The 25,163-nt window shown below is 41.1% G+C and overlaps 1 protein-coding gene across 4 annotated transcripts in view; it reads left to right on the forward strand.

Annotated features, from left to right (window-relative positions):
• Nucleotides 1-25,163, forward strand: part of TAOK3 (TAO kinase 3) — a 92,985-nt gene that overhangs the window by 58,484 nt on the left and 9,338 nt on the right. For 2 of the 4 annotated variants that reach the window (XM_055706033.1, XM_055706039.1), the window contains 3 exons: nucleotides 5,123-5,290; nucleotides 8,191-8,397; nucleotides 18,578-18,712. In XM_055706033.1, the coding sequence (XP_055562008.1) occupies nucleotides 5,123-5,290; nucleotides 8,191-8,397; nucleotides 18,578-18,712 (510 nt within the window). Of the gene's footprint in view, nucleotides 1-5,122; nucleotides 5,291-8,190; nucleotides 8,398-16,088; nucleotides 16,934-18,577; nucleotides 18,713-25,163 lie in introns of those variants that run through there. The other 2 variants (XM_055706046.1, XM_055706050.1) reach the window with 2 other exon arrangements.

Genomic DNA, 25,163 nt, shown 5'->3' on the forward strand with positions numbered 1-25,163 from the left:
CAAGGACAAACAGGTCCAGAGCTGAGTTAGTTAAATCTGTGCTGCTGAATTCCAACCAACATTTTTCTGTGTAGGCAGGGCTTAAGAGTGTGTTTCCTACTGCTGTGACGAAGAAGGGACTTCCACCAGCCTGTCTGCTATACTGTGCTGTCGGTAGGATGCCCTGAGTTGTGACCATGCTGCTGCACTAAGTGGTCTCTGAAAAAGCAGACAGAAATGAAGGAGGAAACTGGAGACAACCCCATTCGCCCTTTAAATGGGGGCAGAGGGACTGGGGAAACTATAATTTGGTGCAGCTTGTGTGAAAGCAAAGACCTTTTTGGAGCAGTTACTCAGTTTTGTGTAAAGTAATGTAACTTAATTTGCTGATGCTCCTTTTTTTATTTCTGCTTACTTTCTCCAGTAAGCAAAAATGTTATTTTTCTGTTGTGTAACAGGCAGTACTTGCTACCAAGCTTATATGCGATTTCATTGAGATTTAAGGCTTGCAATTTGTGGAAGTGACAGAAAATCTAAAAAGCCATTTTAATTGCTACTCAAAATCTAGACTTAACCAGTCTTCATAAGATGCATAGGCAATAGCAAATCTTGCAGAGTTAGTAATACTTTGAGAGTTATGTTCCACACGATCAGAGGATTGAGCTCTTAATAAAGATTTACAGATAGTGGCTGATTATTTAAAGGAACATGAGTATTAGAGATGGAAAGAGACTGTATGACTTGGTTTTATCTCCTGGCCAGAGCAGGATTATTCTGTGTGGGGTGCTCTGAACTGTCCTGTCTTGCCTGATTTTTTGACAGATGCAGATGAAGTTCAGGAAGGTTATCTTGACCTTTCTTTCTCTAGTAATGCTAATGTGAGCATGATTAATTCTTTATCTGTTCATACCTTTTGAATATGTATCTTTTTATGTTTGTTCTGCCTGATCTCAGTTCAGCTCTTGTTTTTGATCGATTGCTGCAAATCATTCATTTGGGCCTTTCTGATCCACTTGGTTGGTTGGTTGTTTTTTTTGTCTAAAGTTCCTTTGGCTGGATGGGGATTTCTGACACTAATATACGTATCATGAAATGTTACTCCAGGTCTGGTTATGCAGGAGCTGGGAAAGGCTGGCTTTGCTGTGCTCTGTGGTGTTACAGTAAGAGGTCCTGATATGGTGTTCTTTTGACTGCTGTCTGGCACAGAAGCCCTGACAAATTTATTGATTAGTGCCAACTGTAGATCTGTCCTAGTATTGTTACTTAGCAAACATACTCTGCATCTCTCTTATTTTACAATCATTTATTTTTTTTTGTCCTAGGTGTGTTTTGAGCAATTCCTCTTGATTCATTAACATCTTGTATTGTTTGCTTCTTTTCTGTATTCATACATCATACTTAGCTGTTTGAAAGTGGCACTAACAGGATAGGCCCAGGTTAACTTCTTCTCCTTGTCAAACCACCAAAACCAAAAGTTGTTTATATCCCTTTAATAGTTCCTATTATCTGAACCCAATTAATTAGAACTTGTTTTGGAAATAACTGTATCATTTTGGAAAGTGCCTTGTACAGGTTCGTAATTGCCAAAAGCATGTAGGAGGGGGACCTGTGATGGGAGTGATGTGGCCAGAGTTTGCCAAAGTTTTGTCAGTGATTCATAAATCACTTCCAGTTTAAGTCATTGGGTTTTGGTTTACCTGAGAAGTAGAAGAAATGCTTATAACTCCAAGGGCTTTGTGTCTGGGAAATTCAGGAGCAGCCTTCTGTTAGAAGGTAGGAATGTGTGAAATCCTGTCCAGCCCTTTTCCATCAGGCTGCTGCTTTTTTTTTTTTTTTTTTTAAGTATTTCCTTTCTTTAAAATTGATTAGTGGCCCTGCTATTCCTCTGGCTGCCGTACATAGCTGCTGGTGAGAATTGCATGGGATGCTGCTGTTCCACACCAGGTAAACAGGGCTCAATTTTTCCTTAAATATTTGAGCAGAGGAATTGCTAGCTCCATTGGGCGTTTTACTTAATTTCCACAGTAGGTTAGATTGCTGCTCTGGTCTACCTGACAGCCTTTTCATGCTGATTTTTGTTCTAAGGCTACCATTCAGCCTTTGTTTTATGGCTTCTCTTGTTGCTCTTTCAGCTCAGTAGAACACATTTTCATGGATGTTTCTGAGCCTCTTGGTTCTTGAAGAGAGAAATCAAAATCCTGCACTCTTTACTGAACAGCTAGCTTTGCACTTGCGTCTGTCCTTGCTTCAAGGCTGGACCATAGAGAATATTTAACTCTGATGCTTTTACTCTCGGGTAAAGGCTGATGAGCAAGCTTGTTTGTACTCTTTTCAGTGCCTGGTATATTTTTTTTTTTCCTGTGGTACATTCGTGCCGTGGCACATAACCAGCATTTTGTTCTCTGGTTCTGCTTGCAGCACCCTGACAGGCCTTTGACCAGCTAATAGGTTTATGTTGTAGGTTTTGGAATGATTCATTCATGTGGATTGGCAGCCTTTCTGCTCTCTAGGAATAGTGTAAGTTCATTGAAGGATATGATTTCATGAGTACCTTAGGTTGGAGTCTGTACAGACAATTGGAGCTGAGATCTTATTCTTAAATCATGTATATTCAGGCTTTGAATTCAGTTTCAGACTTTGAGAACAATACCCTACATGTTCCCTCCTGCAGTAGTTCTCCCTGAAGCTTTTTAGATTGTAAGATTGAAGATCTTTTTCTCTTGTGAGGGCTTTTCACTTGGGTGCAGTAAACAGGGATAAAGCAAATTTTTTTGTGGCCACCTTTTCTTAAAGGGAACTGACTTTTAAATGGTGTGTTTGAAAATTAATTGTTTTGGTACATTATCCTAGATGGAAATAGTCAAATGACTGAAGTAAAAGGTAGTTGATAGTAAGAAAGGAAAAAAACCCCAATAACAACAACAAAAAAACCCCAAACGAACAAAAAAAATCCCTAAAACCCAAACCTACAACCAAAAACTCTCACTAATATTTTTCACTTGTAAAAATACAAGCAATTATAGAACTTGTTTTAAATGCTTTTTCCCTGTTTTTCTCAGCTTGCATAACATTCCCAGGAGGTTTGAGTTCTAGTAATCACTCTTCTAGCCAACATGCTACCTGCCTTTAGACTAACCTCGTCCTCCATTTAAGTCTGGGATTTATTGGTTCTTTTTTTTTTTTTCTTGCAATTTGGAGAAAGTATACAAATTAAGTCATTTCAGCCATCATTTCTTAAGAGTTGTACAGTACCCAGCAGAGGGGTGACTACATCTTTTAATGGAATGGAGACAATTAGATAATGCAAGTTAGCAGTCAGAATGCAAGAGCTTTTTTGTTTGATTTTCACTTCTGTGCATCTGCTGTACAATACAACCACATGGAAACTGTAATATTTGAGTAGAGCCTGAATATGAAGTGCATAGTCTTTCCAGTGAAACAAGGATATGCGCTGTTAGGGTGGATTTCAGTTCAGGTTCATTGTTCCGTGTGCATGACTGCTTTCTAAAAATTATCTACGATGAGATAAAAATGGCTAGCTTTTTTTTTTCTAATCATAAATAAACTGCGTATTGCTACTGTTTACAGACAAATAAATGTTGGTTATCTGCATTGAGGAGCAGGAATGATTCATTTTGCTTCTGTGTGAAATGATGTTTTGAACTTTTAGCTATAATTCAAAAATAAACACCATCACTACTAGCAAAAAATTGATAGTGAAATGACTAGCCGTCCCCATTAGCGAAACTCAAATGCACAACAATTTGAATTCAATTAAAAACAAGAAATAAGCCTGTGGCATGATGCTCTCCATGTTTATTTACAAATCATTAAAAGATGATCAGCTTATCTTTTCAACTTCTTTGTACGCAAGACTCCTGGTTTAAGGAGGACTGGGTTTCCTGTATTGGTTACTCCAGCTACAGTTGGATGTATTAGTTCTTGAACTTGACTGCCTTTAATCAGGTACTTAAAGTCCATTTAAGAGTTTATTGTTAAGTCTGCACTTAAAACTTACGCTTCTAGTACATCCTTAGCAGAAGTTGGTAAGAATCTGATTTGATTTTAACTCTGGCTACAAATGCTTTAAGTATAAATAAATGTTGCAGTCTCCTTACTGTTTTTCTCTATAAATTGGAATAGATAGATGCAGGATAAACTTGCATGTAGGTTAGGCAGGTAGTCTTACGTAATCAGGATTGATTCTTAGTGGAACAACCAGGTGAGCAGTTTCTTCCACTTCATCTGTTTCTAGGGAGACTTTGCTCTGGCAGGAGGTGGGTGGCCATGGGAAGGGTGGTTTGTTTTGCTACTGATACCAAGCATTGGAACAAGCTGCCTAAGGAAGTGTTTGAGTCGCCATCCCTGGAGGTATTTAGAGGGTGTGTAGAAGTGGCAGTTACAGACATGGTTTAGTGGTGGACTCAGCAGTGCGAGGTTAACAGTTGGACTCTAATCTTAGAAGTGTTTTCCAACCTAAATGACTCTATGATTCTGTTCTTTGTCCTTTATGCGTTTTGTTCATTGTGAAGTTCTCTGCCTTTGTAAGGATTGAAGTGGCACCTTCTTGTACCTAGTATGCTTCAAGTAAATGAGCTCAGGAAGGGACAGGTGAGCAGTGTTGCTTGGAGAGCTCAGAAAACCTGACCCTGGTCCAAACTGTTTAATTTCAGACAGAAAAGTGTATCAGGCAGTCAGGGGTAAAGAGAGCTTGCAAAGGGTCAGCCAGGTGTCGTACCTCTCCATCCACTATCCAGCTTCTCCTGCTACTGATGTGCCTGTGCACGTGTGTACATATGCACGTGAGTTTCAAGTAGCAATGTGATTTTGCCTCACTTCTCTGTACTCTGCATTCTTGACTTCTGAACAAAACATTTTGCAGCCTACGCATCAAAACTCATAGTACGTAGCCATAGTTTGGTTATTTGATGTAGTGATGAGCACAGTCAGTGTACTCAGTGCTCACTGTGTTTGGAGTCTTCATAAGGGGTATTACTAATTATTGAATATGAACAGACCAATGACTGCATATGAACCGTCATTTCAGGTATAAAAAAAAACCAAAATCACTGTGTCCCTGTTTTTAGATTAACCATACTAGTGTCATGTCTGAAACCATGTCTTTTATTTCCTTTAAATTTAGCATGATTTTGTTCGCCGAGACCGACCACCAAGGGTACTAATAGACCTCATACAAAGGACAAAAGATGCAGTACGCGAATTGGATAACCTTCAGTACCGGAAAATGAAGAAAATCCTTTTCCAAGAGACCAGGAATGGTCCACTGACTGAGTCTCAGGAAGAGGAGGAGGTACTTATATTTTCTTACAGCATTTGCATTGTTATAAATGATTTTAGGGCAAGTGAGATGTTCCTGTCCTTAAAAGGGAGCAGAGCAACCACAGCCTAGGTGAGGATGCAATCCATGTTCTTGGAATGTGGTCTGGACTAGCAGAGAGACAGGATAATGAGTAATAGTAGCCCTTACTCAGTGTTAAATGTGCACTTATTGACAGCTTTAAAACTTCAGCTTTTTTTAAAATGTCCTTCCTTCTGAAAGCTTTAGGGAAGAAACTCATTTGCAGGAAGGTTCTTTGAGAAGTGAGTGGCTCACAGCCTGTGTGAAGGAGCGTCTGTTGACAGTCCAGGCTTTTCTTTTTCATAAGCATAGTCTCAAGACCACTTGATTAATGTTAGTATTTTTTCATTTACCATAACTCTAATGTAATTTGCTTATCATGAGCTGAAAAGCAAATCACCAAATTAGTAAGACTTACTTTTTAAAAATTTTTAAAGACCTAAAACTCATCTTCAGTTTAAATCTGGTAATAAACAATCCACTTAATCAGTGTATGATAACGGTGACTAACTGTGGCTTAGAAAAGGAAACCAGTCATTTTTCAGTTGATGAGCTTAGATGGAAATTCAGGTCACTTGGTGCAGGCATGTTGAATAAATAAATCTGTGCCTGGTTCTCAATGAAAAAATTGACAGGCAAATTGACGTTTGTATTCTTTTTTGCTGCAGTATAGCCAGATAATACGCAGTGAGACACCCAAGCTCAGCCTATATTCAGGGACTTGGTTTTAAGGCTTGTCTATGTCATGTGTTCATTTAAAGCCAAACTAGAGCTCTGGTTTAAGAAATGAGCGAGTTTGGGTGTCGGGTAGGAGAGCATAAAGCAGGAGGGGACTGGCACTTAGCATTATCCTTTGCTTTCAAGGAGACGCACAAAAGGAGCGAGAACATCAACCACAGTGATTAAAGCTATGAGGTGCTTCTGTTCTAAGCCCTCCAGCTAGCCAACTTCTAAACCTAGAGCTTAGCTGGGGGGATTGTCAGACTTCTGCACTGAAACCTTCAAGTTTGCTCTACCTGTGCGTGAAAAGCTGTTAGGAGAGTGACGAGGTAGGAAAGTGCAAGGGAATGGGTTTCCTACTTGGCCATTCAGTAGATCCAAGCTCAACAGCTAAGTGGGATACGTGTGGTAGTAGTTGACTGCAAGACGTATCTTCTGTTCTTCCTGTCCCTGCTCCTCAAAAGGGGGGTGGGGAGATATTGTATCTTCAGGAATTAACACTTTAATGAAGCACACACTCTGCATGTGCACAGCATGCTCTGCACTGCGTTTTACCGCTGAGCTTGTGTACCACGAAAGGAGGTTGTATTGCTCATGTATATCACTAACTTGGCCGTGAAAGAAAAACTTGGCACGTACTTCAGTTACAACTTAACTGGTTAACAGAAGCTGCTCAACTGTAAATGCCACAAGACCATTCCTTTTTCTACCTGAGTTTTCAAAGGTGTAAAAGGAGCATTACAAATCTTTAACACTTAAGATACTACTAATGCTTTCCTCAAAGCTCTTGCAAGAAAGTTGAGGTCGTTTGGAAAGTATTCAAGTCAGGAAGTTAATGTTAGGGTCGCATATACAATCTCATCTCTGTCCTTTGTGCATATACATTCATTAATTACATAGCTATATCTTAATCTCAGATGCTTCATTATTTTATTTCTTCACCAACTTTATATAAGCATCCTGGAAATATTTTCATTCTTATGTGCATATGTTCTCTGTAGATTAGTATTATTTTGCATTTTGGATTTTAAGTGCTCTCACACAGGTTCTGAATGATCTACTGTTTGCTTAAAAAATAATCACACAATCAAATACAAATCTGTTAAGCCTGTCAATTTTATCTTTCTGATGGTCTCCAACAAAATGAGTACCCTGTCAATTGATTTGTAATGTAATTCTCCCCAAGCTCACTTTGGAGGCTGGGACAAACTGGGTGCAGCAGCAAGCCGTTCATTTTGGTGAATCAAGGCTATTTTGGACCAGGAGCTGAAGGATGTTTGGAGTTCTCCACCCTCACTGTGAATACCTTGCAAGCCTCTTCAGTGCCACTAGTTAATTACAAAAGATTCCATAAATTCTCTAAGTCAGTCCAGATTAAGCGCATACTCTGGAATTACTGTGCTCCTATGAGTCTGCAACGAGAAAAAAGGCTGCTAAATCCTGATATTTGTCTGTAGAATTCAAAATATGTCCTATATGAAGAATATTTATTTATGTAAGTCTAAGTAGTCTACAACAGTTTTAATCACTGTAATAATGCAGGCTCTTCTGAGCCAGCTGCTTAAAGGTAAATGAAGAATTTATCTTGGCTGAAAACACAAGGTTAAAGGGGTTTTTAGCTTGACAAAATGTAATTACTGACTGCTTGGGACATGGATGCTAAAACCTCTACACCTGTTAAGCTCCACGTGATATTTATCAAATAATAAACGAATGGGTTCATTATCTTACATCTTTTCTGGTTCACAAAATGTGTTGTAGCATATCCTGACTTGGAACATTGTTTTAATAAAACTTAGATTGTTCCTTCTAATTAAGAGACTCCTTCCACCAGCTATCTAGTATTCTTGGATGGCTCCTGTGCAAGCCAAGAGTCATGCCCAGACTTACTGATATGTGGAAAAAACTGGCTTGAAGCCTGATACAGTAAGATTGCAAAAAACGCAAAACCTAGCTGCCCCATATGGAGTATTTCATAACCCAGGCAGCCTTGAGAAATGTAGTTGCCAAAATTATGAGCAAATAACCTTTAACTCTGCAGAGTCACCTTTAAAACCAACTTGGGCATTGCAGGCACATGCTAGGCAGGTAATCTCCTGCGGTATTTGTAACGGATGCCCCTTGTTTTATAGGACAGTGAGCATGGATCAAACCTGAGTAGGAAGATGGACAGTCTGGGCAGCAACCATTCCATCCCAAGTATGTCTGTGAGCACAGGCAGTCAGAGCAGCAGTGTGAGCAGCATGCAGGAGGTCCTGGATGAGAGCAGCCCTGAACTGGTCATGATGCATAGTGATGAGAGCACAATTAATTCCACTTCCTCCGTTGTCCATAAGAAGGTATGTTCTCTGGTGCTCTCCATAGCTTCCTGCAGTCCCTGCTATTGCTCACGTTGGCTCACTCGCGTAGGGCCCGACGATCAGTGTGCTGTGGTCTTGTGCTGAGCCATGTGCTGAGAGCAGGAGCTGGTGCTGGGCTTGCCAGAATCAAGTTCTGTGTTTTTTTCTTTAAAAGCTAAATTGCATTTAAATAAACTCTGAAAATAAAAAGAGAGGCCACTAATGAAAGGTAGTGCTGTCAGTGTCTAGGCAGGGTTCACACGGACTTACTGCATGCCTCCCTACGCAGCCCCGCATGTGCACTTCTTCATCTCTGCTTGTAACATCAGTCCTTGTTTCCTTGTGAATGATTGTACTGTATTATGTGGTATGGTGACAAGTGGTCACAGCAGCTAAGCTAACCATTTACCAGTCACGGTGTGTGATTAAAATCTGCTTGCACTTGGATTTTCCTCATGAGAAGTGGAAGTGTGCAGAACTTGGGACCCTTCCCAGGAGGTATGTTTTGAGCCAAATTCCACTCAGTGCTTTTCTGCTCTTTTGCTGCATGTTGTGATTTGTTGCCTTTCATTTTCTTAGTGGCAGATATCAAGCTAAAGTTATTTAGCTGTAAGTCAGCATCTAAGCATCTTTAAATGTAAGCATCTAAGATTGTTTGACTAAAATAGTTTTGGCTTGGCCTTAGCAGTCTTGTTTGCTAGTGGGCAGTAAAATGTAGGTTGGTTGTGCGATTGCATTTGCAAAGAGCTTCAAAGTGTACATATGCTTTTTGCCAGAGGAGCTAAAACATTCCAGCGGCATGAAAAGTATGAATTTATCATTTGTAAGGTTACAGTAAAGCCTGGTTTTAACGAACTAAATATTTGTAAGCAGTTTTTCCTCCTGAAATACAGTCTGTAATTGAATATTGAAGCACTTATAAAAGGGAGCTCTCAAACTTTGTCTTCAACAAAAGATTGCCTTACATATTTAAAGATACTGGCAGATAAGTTGCATAGATTTCCAGGGAGTTACGTCTTTCTGAAATACATTTGCATAGCACCTTTAAAAAAGGGGTTTTTTTCACCTTTCTGAAAAATCAGTGTTGGGTACAAAATGCCAGCCTCAGGAACCAGCCTGAATGAAGAGCGGTGCAATTGATTTTATGTTCTGGGTGATTGTAGTTAGAGTAGGCTTCAGAAATGTGTATTGACTTTAATTTTGCGTTGTTAAGTAGTCATATTTATGTATGCATTAAAATAGAAGTTTGAGGGACTGATTTACACAGTAGTCACACATTATATTATTACTGACTGATCAGTGTCATTAGAATTGGTGAAAACAGGTGAGCCTCTCCCATCAAACATAAATTGCATTTGTGAAAGAAGTAGAATTCTTGCTTGTTTTAAGAATAATATTTCCGTTTATAGTGAATACAGGAACATTTTTGATCTACGAATTCAGTCCTCTCAGACTTTTATGTAGCTGTTATTTTCTCGAGATCAAGACATTCAATTGAGTAGAATGCATAAACATGACACCACATGGGATTTTTTTTCTTGTCTGGTTTTGAAAAAACAGGGTCTTTTGCACACTTGTAACTGAAGTATTGTAAAAGAAATCTGTAGATCACTTAACACAGGTGTGTTAAGGTAGTTTTGGAAGCACAAAAACCAGGTCTGTGTTGATGGTCTTTACAAAATAGTTAACAGTTGGCTGTGATTACTGATTCTTGCAGTAGAGTAGATACCTTCTCAATTGGCAAGTGTTACCTTCTGCTGTATGTACACATAAGGCAAATGTAGACTATGTGTAGCAGAATGTACTCCAGTCTGCGAGTCTATTTTAATTTATTATGTGATTATTTTTTTTTTTATTCTCTGTTACTTTGGGGAATACAGTTTTAAATGGAAAACTGCTTCGTGTTTGTATTATGTATATATATTAATACATGTGAAAAGACTAAAATTGGAACAGGACACTTCAGGGGGTTTATATACACATACATCCCACTATATTGTTAAGGTAAAATTTCTTATTCTGAAGAGACTTCAGTTTTTCTTTGTGCTGGTTTTAACTATTTCTGTGAACTGTGATGAAGCTGATCCACACAACTCGGTTTTGTTCTAGTGGGTGAGAAGTAGGCAGTGCTGAGTTTGGTAGCACTCTGGAGCCTAATCACAAACAAAATCGAAAGAACCTGGGGCTCCAGTTTAAATTAAAGCTTTTGTTTTGCATTTAATCAGCCTTAAAAGGCTAAAAGAAAATACTGATTAACATAATTAGCCAGCTGTCTTCATTATGTAGGCATAGGATCACATATGAGATTGGGTATGGGTCAAATCAAAGTGTATGTAAAATTATGGTATTCCACAAATGTGTTAATTTACAGAGTCTGATACTTACAACTTTGAGCCTTAGAAAATACCAACAGTCTTGGAAACTTTGCCATCTTGGTCACTTAACAACCTTTGGATGTATCAGAGGCCTTTTGATTTCTTTGGACCACAGGCCCAGCATGTCATGTGCAGTTGTAAAAAGTAGGATGAAAGAGCCTGTGGTCATGTGTGAAATATAATTCCAGCCTTCAGTGCTTCAGACTGCTGCTTGGTGTGAAGAGCCAGTCTGGAGTGGCATTTATTTGGTGTAAATCAGGAGTGCAGACCTCAGGCTCTCGCTGCATCACCTGTGTAGCACTAGGCTGGGAGCAGCTTCAAGCATCCCCATCAAGGACTCCTAGCATCTGTACTGTGACCAACTACTCTGAGACAGAGGCAAAGCAAAAGAAGCATGCTGATGTAGTAAAAGCATTTGTAAACAGTTTTTTAGATTATTTTTATTTTTTTAAAACAGCTGGTAGTTGTCTGTAACTTCCAAAAATGCTTTGTGGTCACAGGATAAGTGAAATGATCTGCTTCTGACCTGGTCAGTTTTCACTGGCTGTACTGCTTCATGATAGCTGAGGTGCTTGGGTTTTGCCTGACAGAGAACAGTGTTTGTGATAAACCCTTCATGAAGAGCTGGCATAGCCTCACCCCTTCCATAATACAAAAGCTTTGGGGCAGCAGTAGTGCTCCATGTTTGTACACTTGTGCTTAGAACAAAGGTGAACTCCCACCCATCAGCATAGTAGAACTTGTAGATTGAAAGAAAAATCTCTGGACAGGAAAAAAATAGCAATAACAAAAAACCCATAATTTGTAGCTTTTTCTATAACTTAGTTTATAGCTGTATCCTAAACTCCTGGGAGGAATAAAATTGCAATGATGTCTGCTTCTCAGGCAGGAAGTCTGCATCCTCCATTGCTGGGATCTCAGTCCATCCTTAGGATCAAAACTGGTTGCTGAGGAGGATGCTTTAATCACCAGCAAATTCTTTACAGGAAATTCAGATGTCCAGCTTGGATGAGCTGTCCTGCTAGGAACTTTTCTTTGCCTTTTTGCAGGTTTCAGATTGGTGACCACCTCCAAGTAAGTCACAATATGATCGGTGTAAGAGTTCTGGTTTTCTAGCATCTCTGTTTTGAAGACAGTTAACATAACTGTGCTTCTCCGTCCAACGATCTTCTTACCTATGCATACACATTCTCACATCCATCTCCTTGTTGGGAGCCAATTCAGTTATACAGCTGCACAGGCTGAGAACCGAAGAGTAAATGACAGCTCTAATGCAAACCTGTTTGTGCCCAGTGACAGGACAAGGGGCAGTGGGCACAAACGGCAACACAAGTTCCATCTGAGTATGAGGAAAAAATTCTTTACTTTGTTCCAGTGCTGAATCACACTCAGGCTACCCAGAGAGGCTGTGAAGTCTCCTCTGGAGACATTCAATACTCCACCTGGACTTGACTCTGTGCAGCCTGCTCTAGGAGAACCTGCTTTAGCAGGGGGCTGGACTAGAAGACCTCCACAGGTCCGTTCCAACCCCAACCATTCTGTAACTCTGTATCTGGGAGCGCAAAAATAAGACAGACAAAATAAAGCAGGGAGTTAAATTCCAAATACCCTGTGCTTCAAAGACATGTAACCCAGATTTTAAAAGTAGATAGGTGTTAGTTAAACTTAAAATGAGGATGAAGATTTTTTGGCTCCCTAAGAATATAGCCATCAGTTGATGCATCATAGATAGTCATCTGCTTTGTTCAACTGCTGGTATATGTCAGTGTGTGTACAGGTGGCTTCCCAGAAATAATACTTTGTCCTAAATGAATATGCCAAGTGGCAGGATTCAGAATGCTCCCACATGGTATTTTATTCCATAAAACTTTATAGTAGTAAAAAAGGCTGTTCTCTTTTAATCTAAACAAAAATTGTTCGGGTTTTTTTTTTGTTCCGCCGCAATACAGAGTTGTTGCTGTTACTTATTTCAGCCTTAAAATCATCAGTATGTACGAAGATGAAACTTGGGCAATAAAAATGTTAGGGAAATTTTCTGATTAAAATCTAGTTTATAACAAAAGGATGAAAAGAAGATGTTCATAGTCAATCATCACAAATTCTTGCCCAGTGTCTTTAATAAAAACATATTTCTGTAATAACTGTTGCAGCTTGAGTGACTTTCCAAATCCATTAAATTAACCTGTACATGGTGCCTATCACTGCCATAATTAGTATGCAGCATTCATGCTGAATTCTGTGGATGGAGAGTGCTCTGGTATGGCGGTTCTATGAGTTACAGCAGAGGCAAAGCTGAGGGTGTTTTCCTCCATATCAAGATTTATGATTCATACTTGGAAAAGATGTTGTTTTTATGAGATGTAAGGGATATTTAGGTAATGACTTACTGAGTTTTGGCTTGCATGTGCTGGCAGCGATGACCCTTCACATACCTTCTGGAATCATGTCAAGCAGGTTGGTAACATGAAGCCTTTTTTCTTGAAAGATTCTTGGTACTTAAACCTCTCTGCAGATTATTGAGGCATTTCGAGCAATGTATTAAAATTAAGTGGCACACTGTTGTTTTCCTTGCTCTTTAAATTCTTAGAAGGAAGAGATTTGCTGCAATTCCATTAAAGTCCTTACTATGGCTTAGAAATTGCCTTTGCTATTTGTCTGGGAGACTGGCAGTCCTTTTCAGTTAGTGCATCCTCTTGTGTAAACAGTGCTTGTGGAGGCTTTTAGTTGGTGTGCCTAACTAAAAATGCAGTGTGCAAGTGAATGTTCCTTTTGAGGCAAAAGCTTAGATGTTTCAGCTTTAGGCTAGTTCCAGTGTGGTCTGTTTGCTGTGGGGCTGATGTTAGTTTCTAAATCAGCTGCTGAAGATAATGGGACTTCTTTATCTGTGCTTTGTTAATTCTTGTGTTTGATATGCTTTGTCAGTGCAAGAGTTGCTTCAGCCATATGACACGTTATATACTGAAAAAATGTAAATATCAAATGCAGTTTATAGATCTGTCTGCCCAGTTTTTTGTGATTTCTGTAGGAAAAAAAAAATCAACTCCTATCTACCTACTGAGTTATTTTCTGTTTGCTTAGATAGCTTGCTTGTTCCAGTTGTCTTCTGAGCAGGTATTTCATTCATTGAGGAAGTTTTGTTGCAGCAATGTGTTAGTGGGTGTTTTTTTTTCCCCTAGCATTTCTTAGAGCAAGCTACATAATTTTCTGTTTTGTTTTTAGAATAATATCTGATCCATTTAATTATTAAGTGTTAGGAAGGAGTCTAGTCAGAATATCTTGAACATAAAAGGAAAGTACTGTTAGCAACATGCTGGTAGTGTTGCTCTTAAAAATGCATGGCAGTGGGTGTTAAGCAAATATTCCTGAAATACTGTACTGGTGTTGAGGCAGGGGATGGTAAAGCCCTTTTTTCAGTGAGGAGAGTGAAAAGTGTATGTGGTAGAGCTGGTATGGGACTCTAGAAAGAAGAATTCAGGTTCTTACTCTGTAGGGTGACCTTGGGCATCAGTTTGAGCAGAAACCCATGCACATTGTAAGATGCTCAGACAATACGCCAGTGCTAGCCATTTAGATATCCAGCTGGAAGCCAACTGCATCAGTTTGTCTGAACACGTGTTCGACTGCTTCTCTGTATTTCTGTTTATCCAGAGGTTAACTTACACAAAAACAATTTATATATTTTTTTAGGTTACCTATTAATCCATAATATATGTAGGAGTCCTGCCTTTTCGGTTATTTCATTGTTTTTGAGAGACTTGCTCTTTAGCATCAGTTAAGTAGCTGGGAGCTCTACCAGCTCTCTGATCAGATAATGCTGTAGAAATGTTTCAGAGTTTTTGTCCTGGCTAATATCAGCAATGTCAAACCCAACACCCAGCCACATCCCCATTTGTTGTCATCAACCTGAAAACTGTTTGTGTAGCAGATAATACAGTCAGAAGAACAATTAATTTCTTTAGTAGGAAGTTCAAGATTCCAGATTGTTGACCCTAAATACAAGGATTTTAATGGTTTAATGAGAGTTGTGATCTAAGCATGCATGAAGTAATATTCATAAGGCAAATATTGCAATAAACACAGAAAACAGATGGAAAGTGAAATACACACAGAAGATACATTACTTTAAAAATAAACCAATGTTTGAATTGCAGATTTAGGGCTGAGAGATACCCTGACCCAAACTTGATGAGTTTCTGGGGTGCTTTCAAGCAGAACTGAGGTGCCAGTTTTGGATCTTTGTTTCCTACAAATCTTGAGCTAAAAGTTTGAAACAAAATTTCCTGATTTGTGCCAACATCTGCAAGGAGGTATGATCACAGTGTCTCTCAGCAAGCTTTTGGAGAAGAAAATAAAATTAAAAAAGAGCAGAAATCTATTTTCTGGGTTTGTAGGTAGGTGTTTGTCATAGTAGCCATCAGTCACTTTGTCTGAGGAAGGTTGGTGGAGATGTGGCTACTCTTAGGTTTATTTCTCTTACAGGTCTCTTTACTAGCAGTCTCTGGGGTAGTGTGACTTGCTAGATTTGGTAACTTCATGTCAAGTGTTTTTTATCTCTGATAGCTTAACAGGTTTTTTCAGAAAAATGTTTTGCCTAGTAAGTTTCTGTGGGCTTAGTTGAGAGTCATTAGTGGTTGCCTGCCTGATGCAGAAGGCTTAGATCCCAGATTAAGGAGCTGTCCACTTGAAATTGGTTCTTTGGCTTGCTCAGTTGCAAAGGAATTTTCTCATTCCTTGCCCAGCTCAATTTGAAATGGAGAATGCAGTTAACTCACATGCCTGAAAGGCAATTAGATTCTGCTGTGAGCTTCTTATGTGCCCTGAAGTAACCATAAGTCCCGTAAAACAAGACCAGGATGACATTCTGCCCTCTAAGAATGCACCTCTTAGATAACACAAAGTAATTTTGTTACCGATTAATTTTTCTTATATAAGAAGTAATTACAGTTTCAACTTGTCATTTTAGGTGGTGTTTTGGAGTATTCTGAAGAACCTGAATGCCCATTTTGAGAGTTGGGGTTTTTTAGTGGTTTACGGCTGCTCTGGTTTTAATATTGCATGTTCACCCTGGTACATTAATGTAATGGAGAGGGAAGATGGGCCAGGGATTTGGGGTGTTGCTGGCAGACCTTAGGAACCTTGTACATTTACATGTTCTGCTGCAGGCTTTGTGTGTGACCGTGGGTAATATTTTTCCTGCCTCCACTTTAGTTTCGTAGCTACAGTAGAGGAACAGCAGCTCCTCCATGGTTCAGATGGCTAAGTCTTGTATAGATCTTTACCACAGGACCTTTTTTTTTTTTTTTTTTTTATTATTCAGTTTTATTTTGTATGTGAGGTGCTCCAGTTTCAGCCGGTAACAAAGGAGTTCCCTTTTGCAGTTGCTGACTCCCTTCCCCTTGCTCCAGTTTGCTTCATAACAGTGCATTCACATGAGGCTGTGTTTGCACAAGCCCCAGAAATACAGATCTACCTCTGCAGAGCCGCTTGATGGAGAGCGAGAGGCCAAGTTCAGCGCTGTCTAGCACTGCCCCTTGCCTGCATAGGGGGCCGTTGTGCTGGAATGCTCCAAAACACACAGGTAGAAATAGCAAACTGAAAGGTGATGTTGGTAGCCAGCCTGTCTGCTTTGGGTTATCCCCAGTTGCATTTCACAGAATCCTCTTTACACCTACTTGATAGGCAAGAGTGCTGCAAATCTATAGAAACCTTGGGATTGATGTTCTTCTAGTGAAGCCACAAGTCCAATTAAATTGAGTGATACTGTTAAACTTTCAGTGTTTAAGCAAGGATTTTTATTGTTTTTTGGTATGACTGTTCTAAAGCCTAAGGTGTACCTCTCTCAGGAAAGCAAGCAAGTCTGAGAGCCCTGCCTGTCATACAAACAGGCACAAGTTGAAGATCTAAGATGAACCCAAATTGCCAGTGATTGCCATTCTGTAGGACTGCCTTCCCCTGCTCCGACAGCGCAACGGAAAGTCCAGTGTAAGGATAACCAACGCAAAATGAAACTGCAACTTTTTATTACACTCTGTAATCCTACTACTTCTACGGAGGACTGTCCTTTTTTAACTGTTGTTCTGCCTCCCTTGAGGGGATATGGAGGAGCTGGTGCAGGCTTGGCTGTGTGATGGCCTTGGCTGTTGTGCTCTCTCTGTGCAAAGGTGAGTGAGAGGTGAGCATGGAGCAGAAACGCTCAAAAGGGAAGGATATGAGAAGAGGGTACTGGGTTTCGAGCACTTTAAATCAGTGTGTCATTCAGCTCTTTTACGTCAGCATTTTTGTACCTGTTTGGCTTTTGCTTGAAATAATTTACAGAATCGTATTGAAAGCGGCTGAACGTGTGTGCGTCTAGACTAGAAGCACCTAGAAACTGAGGACAGCAGAGAGGGGAGCAAGTGTCTGCAGAATGGGAAAGGATCTCAGTATGACAGCAGTGTCATGGTGGAGATGCTACTCCATATTGGCTGGTTTCTCACCATAGGATTTTCTGGCCATACTGGTGTCTGCTCTGGCACAGCAGGGTGGCAAAGCTGCTTCTGCTCACCTGCAAACACCTAGTGCATGGAGGCAGCTGCTCTCTGCAAGTGTTGGCATCTTTTATTTGCCATTTGGCATAGGCACTTTCAGCCTTTATTTTACACGCCTGACAGCTGGAAACTTGGTTTCATTCAAGAAGAATCTCAGTTTTCCTTTGAGATTTTTAGGAGCTGGAGCTTGAGGATGTGAGTCACAAAAGTGCGATGGACAGCAGTGTGGCAGATGTGCCAACGCTGGCTACCATCACTGCTGCCCTGTGGAGCTCGCCTCGCTGGGCAGGCTGAGGGGGAGGCAGCGGGATGTGCCTGGTGTCCCAAGGCTGCTCCATCCTGAAGGCACAGCCTGTGGGTGTGCTGACTTTTGGCAGTCACCATTTCAATTGGCAAGACTGCGGTGGTGTTTTTCACCGGCCTTTCTGATTTAGGGTCCCTCCTCTATACACTCGATGAGAGCTTTGTTCCATTGCAAAATTTGCACGCACCGTTTCGCAGATGCACGGAGCCGCTCCTCGCGAAGCCTTGCCAGTGAGCAAGGGGGAGATTGCACTGGGAACGGTTCATGCTAAAACCTGTGAGCTGTTGCTTTAAAAGGGGGAAAAAATAATTAAAAAAAAATATATCCTTTGTGGGCTGTGGAGAGAAAGTGCTAGAACTGTGCAGGATCATGACTGGAAAGCAGGATCCCTGAGTGGTCACAGAGGCTTTCCTGGTCCTCTCCAGCCTGCCATGGTTTTAGCCAGGATGCTCGTCCTTCACAGCAGATAGCAAACAAGAGACAAAGAAACCCTATTGAGGACGAACCACTCGGCAAAGGGAATGAGGCAAAATGTTGCTCTTGTGTTAAAAGGGAACAGCATCTTCTTTGTTAGACATGGAAATCACGTTTTTAACGGGATTGCTCTGTTGCAGTGCTTGAACCCGACCTTTCTGAGGAGTCCGATCGCTCTGCATCGCTTTATGCTTTTGAGTCTGTCTTCTTTTTGCACATATGTAATACTGGAGGTTTAAAAAAAAAAAAAAAAAAAAAAAAAAAAAAAACACCAGCCAGGGATTCAGAAGGCATCCCGCTAGCGATCAGCTGACACACCGAACCCAAGCCTGCAATGTGTTGCTTATTCATTTTGTACCGTGGGAGCTGCCGGGGCTAGCAGAGAGCTGAACTATGCCTCTCAAACAGCGGCGCTTGTGCAGACAGAGGGGTGAGAGAGAGGCAGCCGCCGCGGGAAGAGCACAGCCGGACTTTCTCCTTGTTTTTATCCATTTCTGCAGGATCATGTATTTATAAGGGATGAGGTGGGCCACAGGGATCGCAGGCCTGAGGTGCGGCCTACCCAGTCAGTGCAGAATCAGGCCCTCCACTACCGGAACCGAGAGCGCTTTGCCACAATCAAATCAGCATCTTTGGTAAGCAGCCACCCCACCCCACCCCACCTCCTCTCATCCCCTCTCCCTCTGCAAAGGGGTCAGGATTTATTTTTTTCCTTTCCTAATTATTTTTTGCTGTTGTTGTTGGCATAGCAACTAGATATTGCACTGAAAGATATTTTAGCTCTGTGTGTGTGAGATGTAAAATGTAGAATATATTTAATTTCTCTGTGTATTTCCAGTGTATGGGAGATAAGCCACCTTCCTGGGTGAAGTTAATATCATCTCAGATTCCTTTCTCCCCCCCCCCCCCCCCCCCCCCTTTTTCTACCTTTCTCTTTTGTTGATATGTTTATTTGCATGTGCATAAAGTGGGTATATGTCCTCGTGTGAAATATGCTTAAATGCTATGGAGATGCAGATGGGTTTTGAAACAATAAGATTGCTGCTTCCTGGCTGAGCTGCTGGCTGTTTTTTCATTCATTCATTTATTTCAAGCAACTGTACCGTGACTGCATTTTTCAGCTTGATCCCTAGGAAGGATTGCTGGGTTGCGATAACGGAGAGGGCTTACAGCGGGCTGTGGGCTTACAAAGAGGAGGGGGATGGGATGAATCCATCAAGATTTGTACTATTGCAAATGTGATTGCTGTGGATGCCTTTGTAGTAGGGAAAGGGGTGTGTGCCGGAAGAGTTAGTTGTCGTGCCACCTCCCCCACCTCGCATCCGCACGGGCTGCAGTCAGTAGCAACATTTTTGACAGAAAGGAGTGAAAATGGCCTTTTAAAGCTAAAAGAAATGTAATCTTAAGTATTTCAGCCCAATGGTATTAGAGGTCAGATGGACAGGGAGCGTTAGAAAGTACCCACTGTTTGGCCATGGCACTTGCTCAGTGCTATGACATCATCCTAGACCAACCCCGAAATTACACCAGCAAGCCCTCCCCTTCTTGTTTTACCTTGCTTGAATGGTGGGGTTTTTCCTTCTATACCACCATTTCTTGATTCCCCCAAATTGCTTCCCATTTCTACATGCACAAGACGGGGGGTGGGGGGTGGGGGGGGATGTGTGACCACAGCTAAAGGTTGTGAGTGGAGGGAAAAGCAGCAGTGCTAGTAACCAGAAATTTTCTGTGGTGGCTGCTGCTAAAATCTAAAATGATACTGTGGCATCCAGAATCCTAGCTGGATGCTTCGTGGGCTGGCATTTAAGGGGAGCATCTGAGTTCCATCTTTTGCAGGTATACTTCTGGGGAGTCATGCATGCCCTGAGCATTCCTCAGGCCAGTGTCCCCTGCTCCCCCTTCCCTCCCTCCTCTGCCCCAATCTAAGTGACCTAGAAATATGTGCATTAGAGGACTTCACGCAGCACACCTGACACAGGCAGGATCTGTGGTCTCCTGGAGACCCTCTGCCTTCTGTATTTTTCTCTTTTGTGTGCATGTGTGTGTGCGCATGCACCCAGTACAGTGCCAGCACTATTGCCTGCACTGAGCAGATAAAAGTAGGATCCAGTTAGGCTGGCTGGAAGGAAGAAATGGTGAATGACTCAAGTACCATACTTGAAACGTATATACACTTTGATTGATAAATAGATATGTGTGTTGAATATATTCATATTCTTTTACTCCTTGTGGAAAGCTGATGCACTTTCTGTCCTGCCTTCAGTACCAGAGTCAGTAACTCCGATCTGCCTTGAATATGTCATCCCTGGGCTGCTTGGGTGGTTTGAAGGTATTGCATAGCAAGGCCCCCTTGGGAGCTTATGGAAGATGTTGGTTTGAAGGTATGAACCATGAGGCCTTCCCAGACCTCTGAGCTCTGGGGAAGACAGCTAATTTCCCAAGGTCACTCCTAAATCCCACAGCAGCCTCCTGTGGGGCTGGGACTGTGTCTGTCTTAATCCTTTAGTCACTTGGATTTGCTAAATCTCTCTGCTTCTGTGACCAAATGATGATAAAGATAGAATTAATACTGGGTGGGGAAGATGATTGCCTTTTTAAAGAATTTTTTTCTTTTTTTTGTTTTCTGTGGAACATACTCTGATACGGAGCATGTCTGGGCTCATGCTGGGAGGGTTTAGGGTGCACACCTAAGGTGAGCCATACATGCACAGCACAGTATCTTTTAGGGGAGAGGGAAGTCCCACCCATTAGCTCACAGTGTAAGCCAGCAGGTCTTTGGAAAAGCACATGGTAGTATGTGTCATGCAAAAGCTTTGTCATCCCCATCATAGGCACACATATCCCTTCCCAGTATAAAGGGAGGTTCCCAAAGCACCACCTTGGTACTACAGTGGATGGTACTGTGTCCTTAGGTTCTGAGGTTATGTGGTGGGGGAGAAGCTTCCCAGTGTTTACAACAGAAATATTTTCTTTCATTTCAGTTAACCTTGTGATGGACTTTTCCCTTTAATAATCTTTCATTCTCACCTCTTCATGTTCTGAAATGAAAATCTAGGAAAAAAACCCAAAAAACAAAACCCAAAAAACTAAGCTGAAACCTATTGCACAGAACATGAAGAATGCCAGTGTACGTGCTTGGGTTTGAAGTGCCGGCGTGGCTGTCAGCACACTTTTTTTTATCACTATGCATTCGATCACCGCTCGGTGGCTGGATGATGTCAGTGGGTAGTGGTGCTGAATGCTGCTGCTCTTCTGGCCAAGGGAAAACTTCTCTCATGCCTGCCTCCTTGTCTCCTGCTTAAATATCTGTGGGGAGAACAAGCCGTGCAGCTGATGTGGGGAGAATGACCTAAAAATGTCTGGAATTTATAGTGTGAAACCAGAAATTCAGACTTTATTCATCTGTCTGTGTTAATTTATGCTTTCAACAGCATCTTGAATAAAATGAATCCTGTGTGAATGGGTGCTTGAGACCCCACTGTTAAAAACTAAGCAAACCGGCATGCTTTGATGGTTCCCTACATCGTTGCTGCTGACCATCAGTTGGTTTCTCAGCAGCTGGGTACCGCTTCCTGGGCACGGAACGGTTATGGGGTTGAGAGCATCAGGTGGCCTGTATTGCAGAGAATCAGGCAATGGGAGTTCTGACCCCAAATTCAATAATAGGGGATGGTATTTGGGTGTAGAAACTTAGGCTTGTGGGATTTGTGAAACATTACCCCCCAACACAAGAGCAGGGCGGTCCTGTAGAGGAAAGCACAGAGTCTGGGTGCAGGGGGCTATGCATGTTGCTTCACAGCTGTTCTGCTGGTGGAGTCCAGCATCCTGGGCCCTCAAGTCCTTGTTATTCACCCTTAAATCGGGATATTGCAGATGCAAGAAAGATAGGCATTTCTAAAAGGATGCTCTTAACTTGGAAGTTGGATCTCTTTCCAAAAACAAGCTGAAGTAGTTTCAGTGAGTGCAGGGGTCACAGGAGAACTACATTAGACAGCTCTATACTCCAGATGTCTCAGTGGTTTTAAGTGTGATTCTCTGGCCCTCTTGCTCTCCAAAAGCATCATGTGAATAAGAAGGGAACTGGACAGACTTCCAAATAGTGAAATGAGCTATCCACAAGAAAGAAGCTGTCAATATAAGTTTCTAGTCTTTCAGTGATGCTTTGATACTGCTCAGGTTAAAAAAAAATATGAAAAAAAAATGAGCAAATGGAGTTAAGAGAGCTGAAGGAGCTTACCTTTGGTCATAATTCAAGCAACAATTTTAACAGTCACTCTTTCCTGGACCACCTTTCTCTTTGGTCATTGTGTAGATCACCACCACTGTCTGTTGGGTGGGTTTTTTTTTTCTTTTTTTTCTTGTTAATGACACTTGTGGCAACAGTAACCATCACTCAGTTGGAACAGTGGTGGGAAATATGCTGCACATTTCTGCTGTTGCAGTGAAAATTACTATCTGAAATGGAGATTGGGTACCTACTACATCTCCATGCTATTTTGCAGACTATCAGTGATGCATAAATTAAAAGTTACAACTAGAAATCTAAGCTTTCAGGCTCAGAAAGCTGTTATTTAAAAAGAAGGGCAGAGGATCTGCATGTTGCTAAGATTACAGCTATCAACATTTTCAAGTGAAAGGTGTTATTTAAATATGTGCAGAGATGTATTGATCTGCATTTCTGGTTGTCTTTCATGCTTGACTCCTTAACTCCCCACCACCTCATGCCTTTCCTCGATAGCTGCTGTTACAGTTTTCAAATTAAATGATCTAATAGTTAAAATTTCATAGAAAGATCAGACGGTGTGGACTCTATCGAAGGCCTTGGCATTCTCTTTGAAATCCAAATGCCAGCAAACAAATTATGTGATCTCATCCAGGGTCTGCAAAGCCAAATGTCTAGGTATGTGTGAGCAGGCTTCTTTGGCCATGAAAATGATACTGGGGCAGTCTGACTCCATACTAGGTATGTTTACATGATGGCTGTACCCTTGCACCCTGTTCTGCTGAAGCAATGACATTTTATTCCAGATGGTTGAGTTTCTCCTAGTGGACTCATCTGGCTGCTGCCTTTATAGGTCTTTGCTCTAAAAGTATTGACCTTGTTCTTTCTCATCTCGAAGTTCTTCTCTTGCTGTAAGGGGCTTCTGGCAGTGTCTTGCTTGGTCCTCTGCTTCATGCAGCAAAGACGAGCTCAGTATTTCATTTGGCTATCAAGAGGTTATCAAAACTGTCTTTTAGGAGAGTGTTCAGTATCTTGGTTAAACAGTGTAGAGAAAGCAACTTTAAAGAGTTGCTAGTTTGAAGAAGTTGCGAGCCCAGCTTCCTTACATAAAGCAAAAATCTTGGAGGGCTGAAAGAAGAAAAGTTTTGATTTTATGGCAAGAAAACTGCTTGTGGGAGCAGGTTGGAAAAGACATCTCTCTTCTCAGTTCTGTGTGTGCCAAAGATACAGAGAAACTGACAAACTTCATACCTTAATAAAAGCTATTCTGGTTTATGCAGGGGTTTTGGTTCTGCTGATGACCTGATTGATTATTGCATGCTGCAGATAGAGCTTCAGGAAACTGCAGTTTTCTGCTTTAAAGGATCCTGATGTTGTCTGGTTATGTGGAGAACAAATTTTGCAATGACCAATTCAGTTGTCATCTTTCTTTCCTATCATAATCTATGGGGATTATGATTGTGAAATACTTTGTGAAGTTCCAAGTGCCTTTGTCTAAGAACACCAGAAAGGTGATTACTGGAACTTCTCCAGATTTTCTTTTTAAAATGATTGTTCAAGCTGTTCATTCATTAGGGGCTTAATCTTTAAAACCATAATCCTTTATTCATTCGTGTGTTGACATGCTTAATCTGAAGTACTTCTCTGGTACTGAATGGTCATATTCAGTGACTAACATTAATTTCTTCCAATTTCATCCATGCCCTGAGGTCACCATTTGGACACCTTGTCTTCGAAGATGGAGTTCTGAAGAGTGTTCATCTTTATTAGACATTATGGTGACAAATTAGATCTTTAGCACGAGCATGCTGAATGCAGGCATTAAATCTATGAGATGTCCACCAAGTCTCCTGTTCTTTCTCTCTTATCTTAAGGAATGAAATGCTTCTTTTGCTTTCCTCTGACTTCTTAATGTCTTGTCTTCTGCTGTGACCGGAAGGCTTTATCAGCCAGTGTTACAATTAGTAATTGCATCCTGTTGTTGGAGATAAATATCTCAGACCTAATGTGAAATCTTTCAAAAATGAAATTCTTGTCATGATAGAGGCAAGCTGAGCAAAACTGGAAATGGAGTGCACAGGAGCAGCAAAAAAAAAAAAGATTAAACTTTTATGTTTTTTGCTGTAAATAAGTACACATTCTAAATCTCATTAGAGATGAGACCAAAGGGGAGACTGGTCAAGTTGCTAGCAAATTCTTGGATCCATTTTTTCTTATGTTCTTGCTGTTTGCTTTGTTCTGCCACCTTCTTGGAGCAGCGGGTGCATAATGTCCTGCTGCTCACAAAAGGGCCAGGCCCCAAGAACAGCACATCCAGGAAGATCTTGTCCTGCTGCGTGGTAGTTAACGTATCTCCGTTTCTCCACAAGTCCCTGACCAAGCCTGTTTCTCCAAGTCGTATGTCATATAACATAGTAAATGGCATATGTGAAATGTTGGGGGTTTGCCTTGTCTTACCTGACATCTGTCTCTTAAAATTAACCTGGAAGACTTCTCAGAGGAGCTTTCGTTACCTGGAAGCTTCTGTCAGAGATCTTATTCTTGCTGAAATTGACTGAAATGTTCCCACAAATGCTTACCAACTTCTGCAAAGCATGGATGTCATTGTTACATTTGGGAAAAAAAAAAAAAAAAGCTTTTGAACTATAGCGATATGCAGGGCTAATACTGTGTTCATGTTTCTGTAGTCATTTCTACAATCTCACATATTCCTGGTGTCTGGCTCAGATCTGTTCAGTTACCTAGTCTCGAGCATTTGAAGGCTGCTATGTTACACCCGTTGCTGAGGTGTAAGTATATATTTTATCCAGTCAACTTCAAAATAACATCCCAAAATTCCTTGTACAAGGAGGATGTGATTTATG

This window comes from Falco cherrug, chromosome 1 (genome assembly GCF_023634085.1).
Source record: "Falco cherrug isolate bFalChe1 chromosome 1, bFalChe1.pri, whole genome shotgun sequence".
Taxonomy (NCBI): domain Eukaryota; kingdom Metazoa; phylum Chordata; class Aves; order Falconiformes; family Falconidae; genus Falco; species Falco cherrug.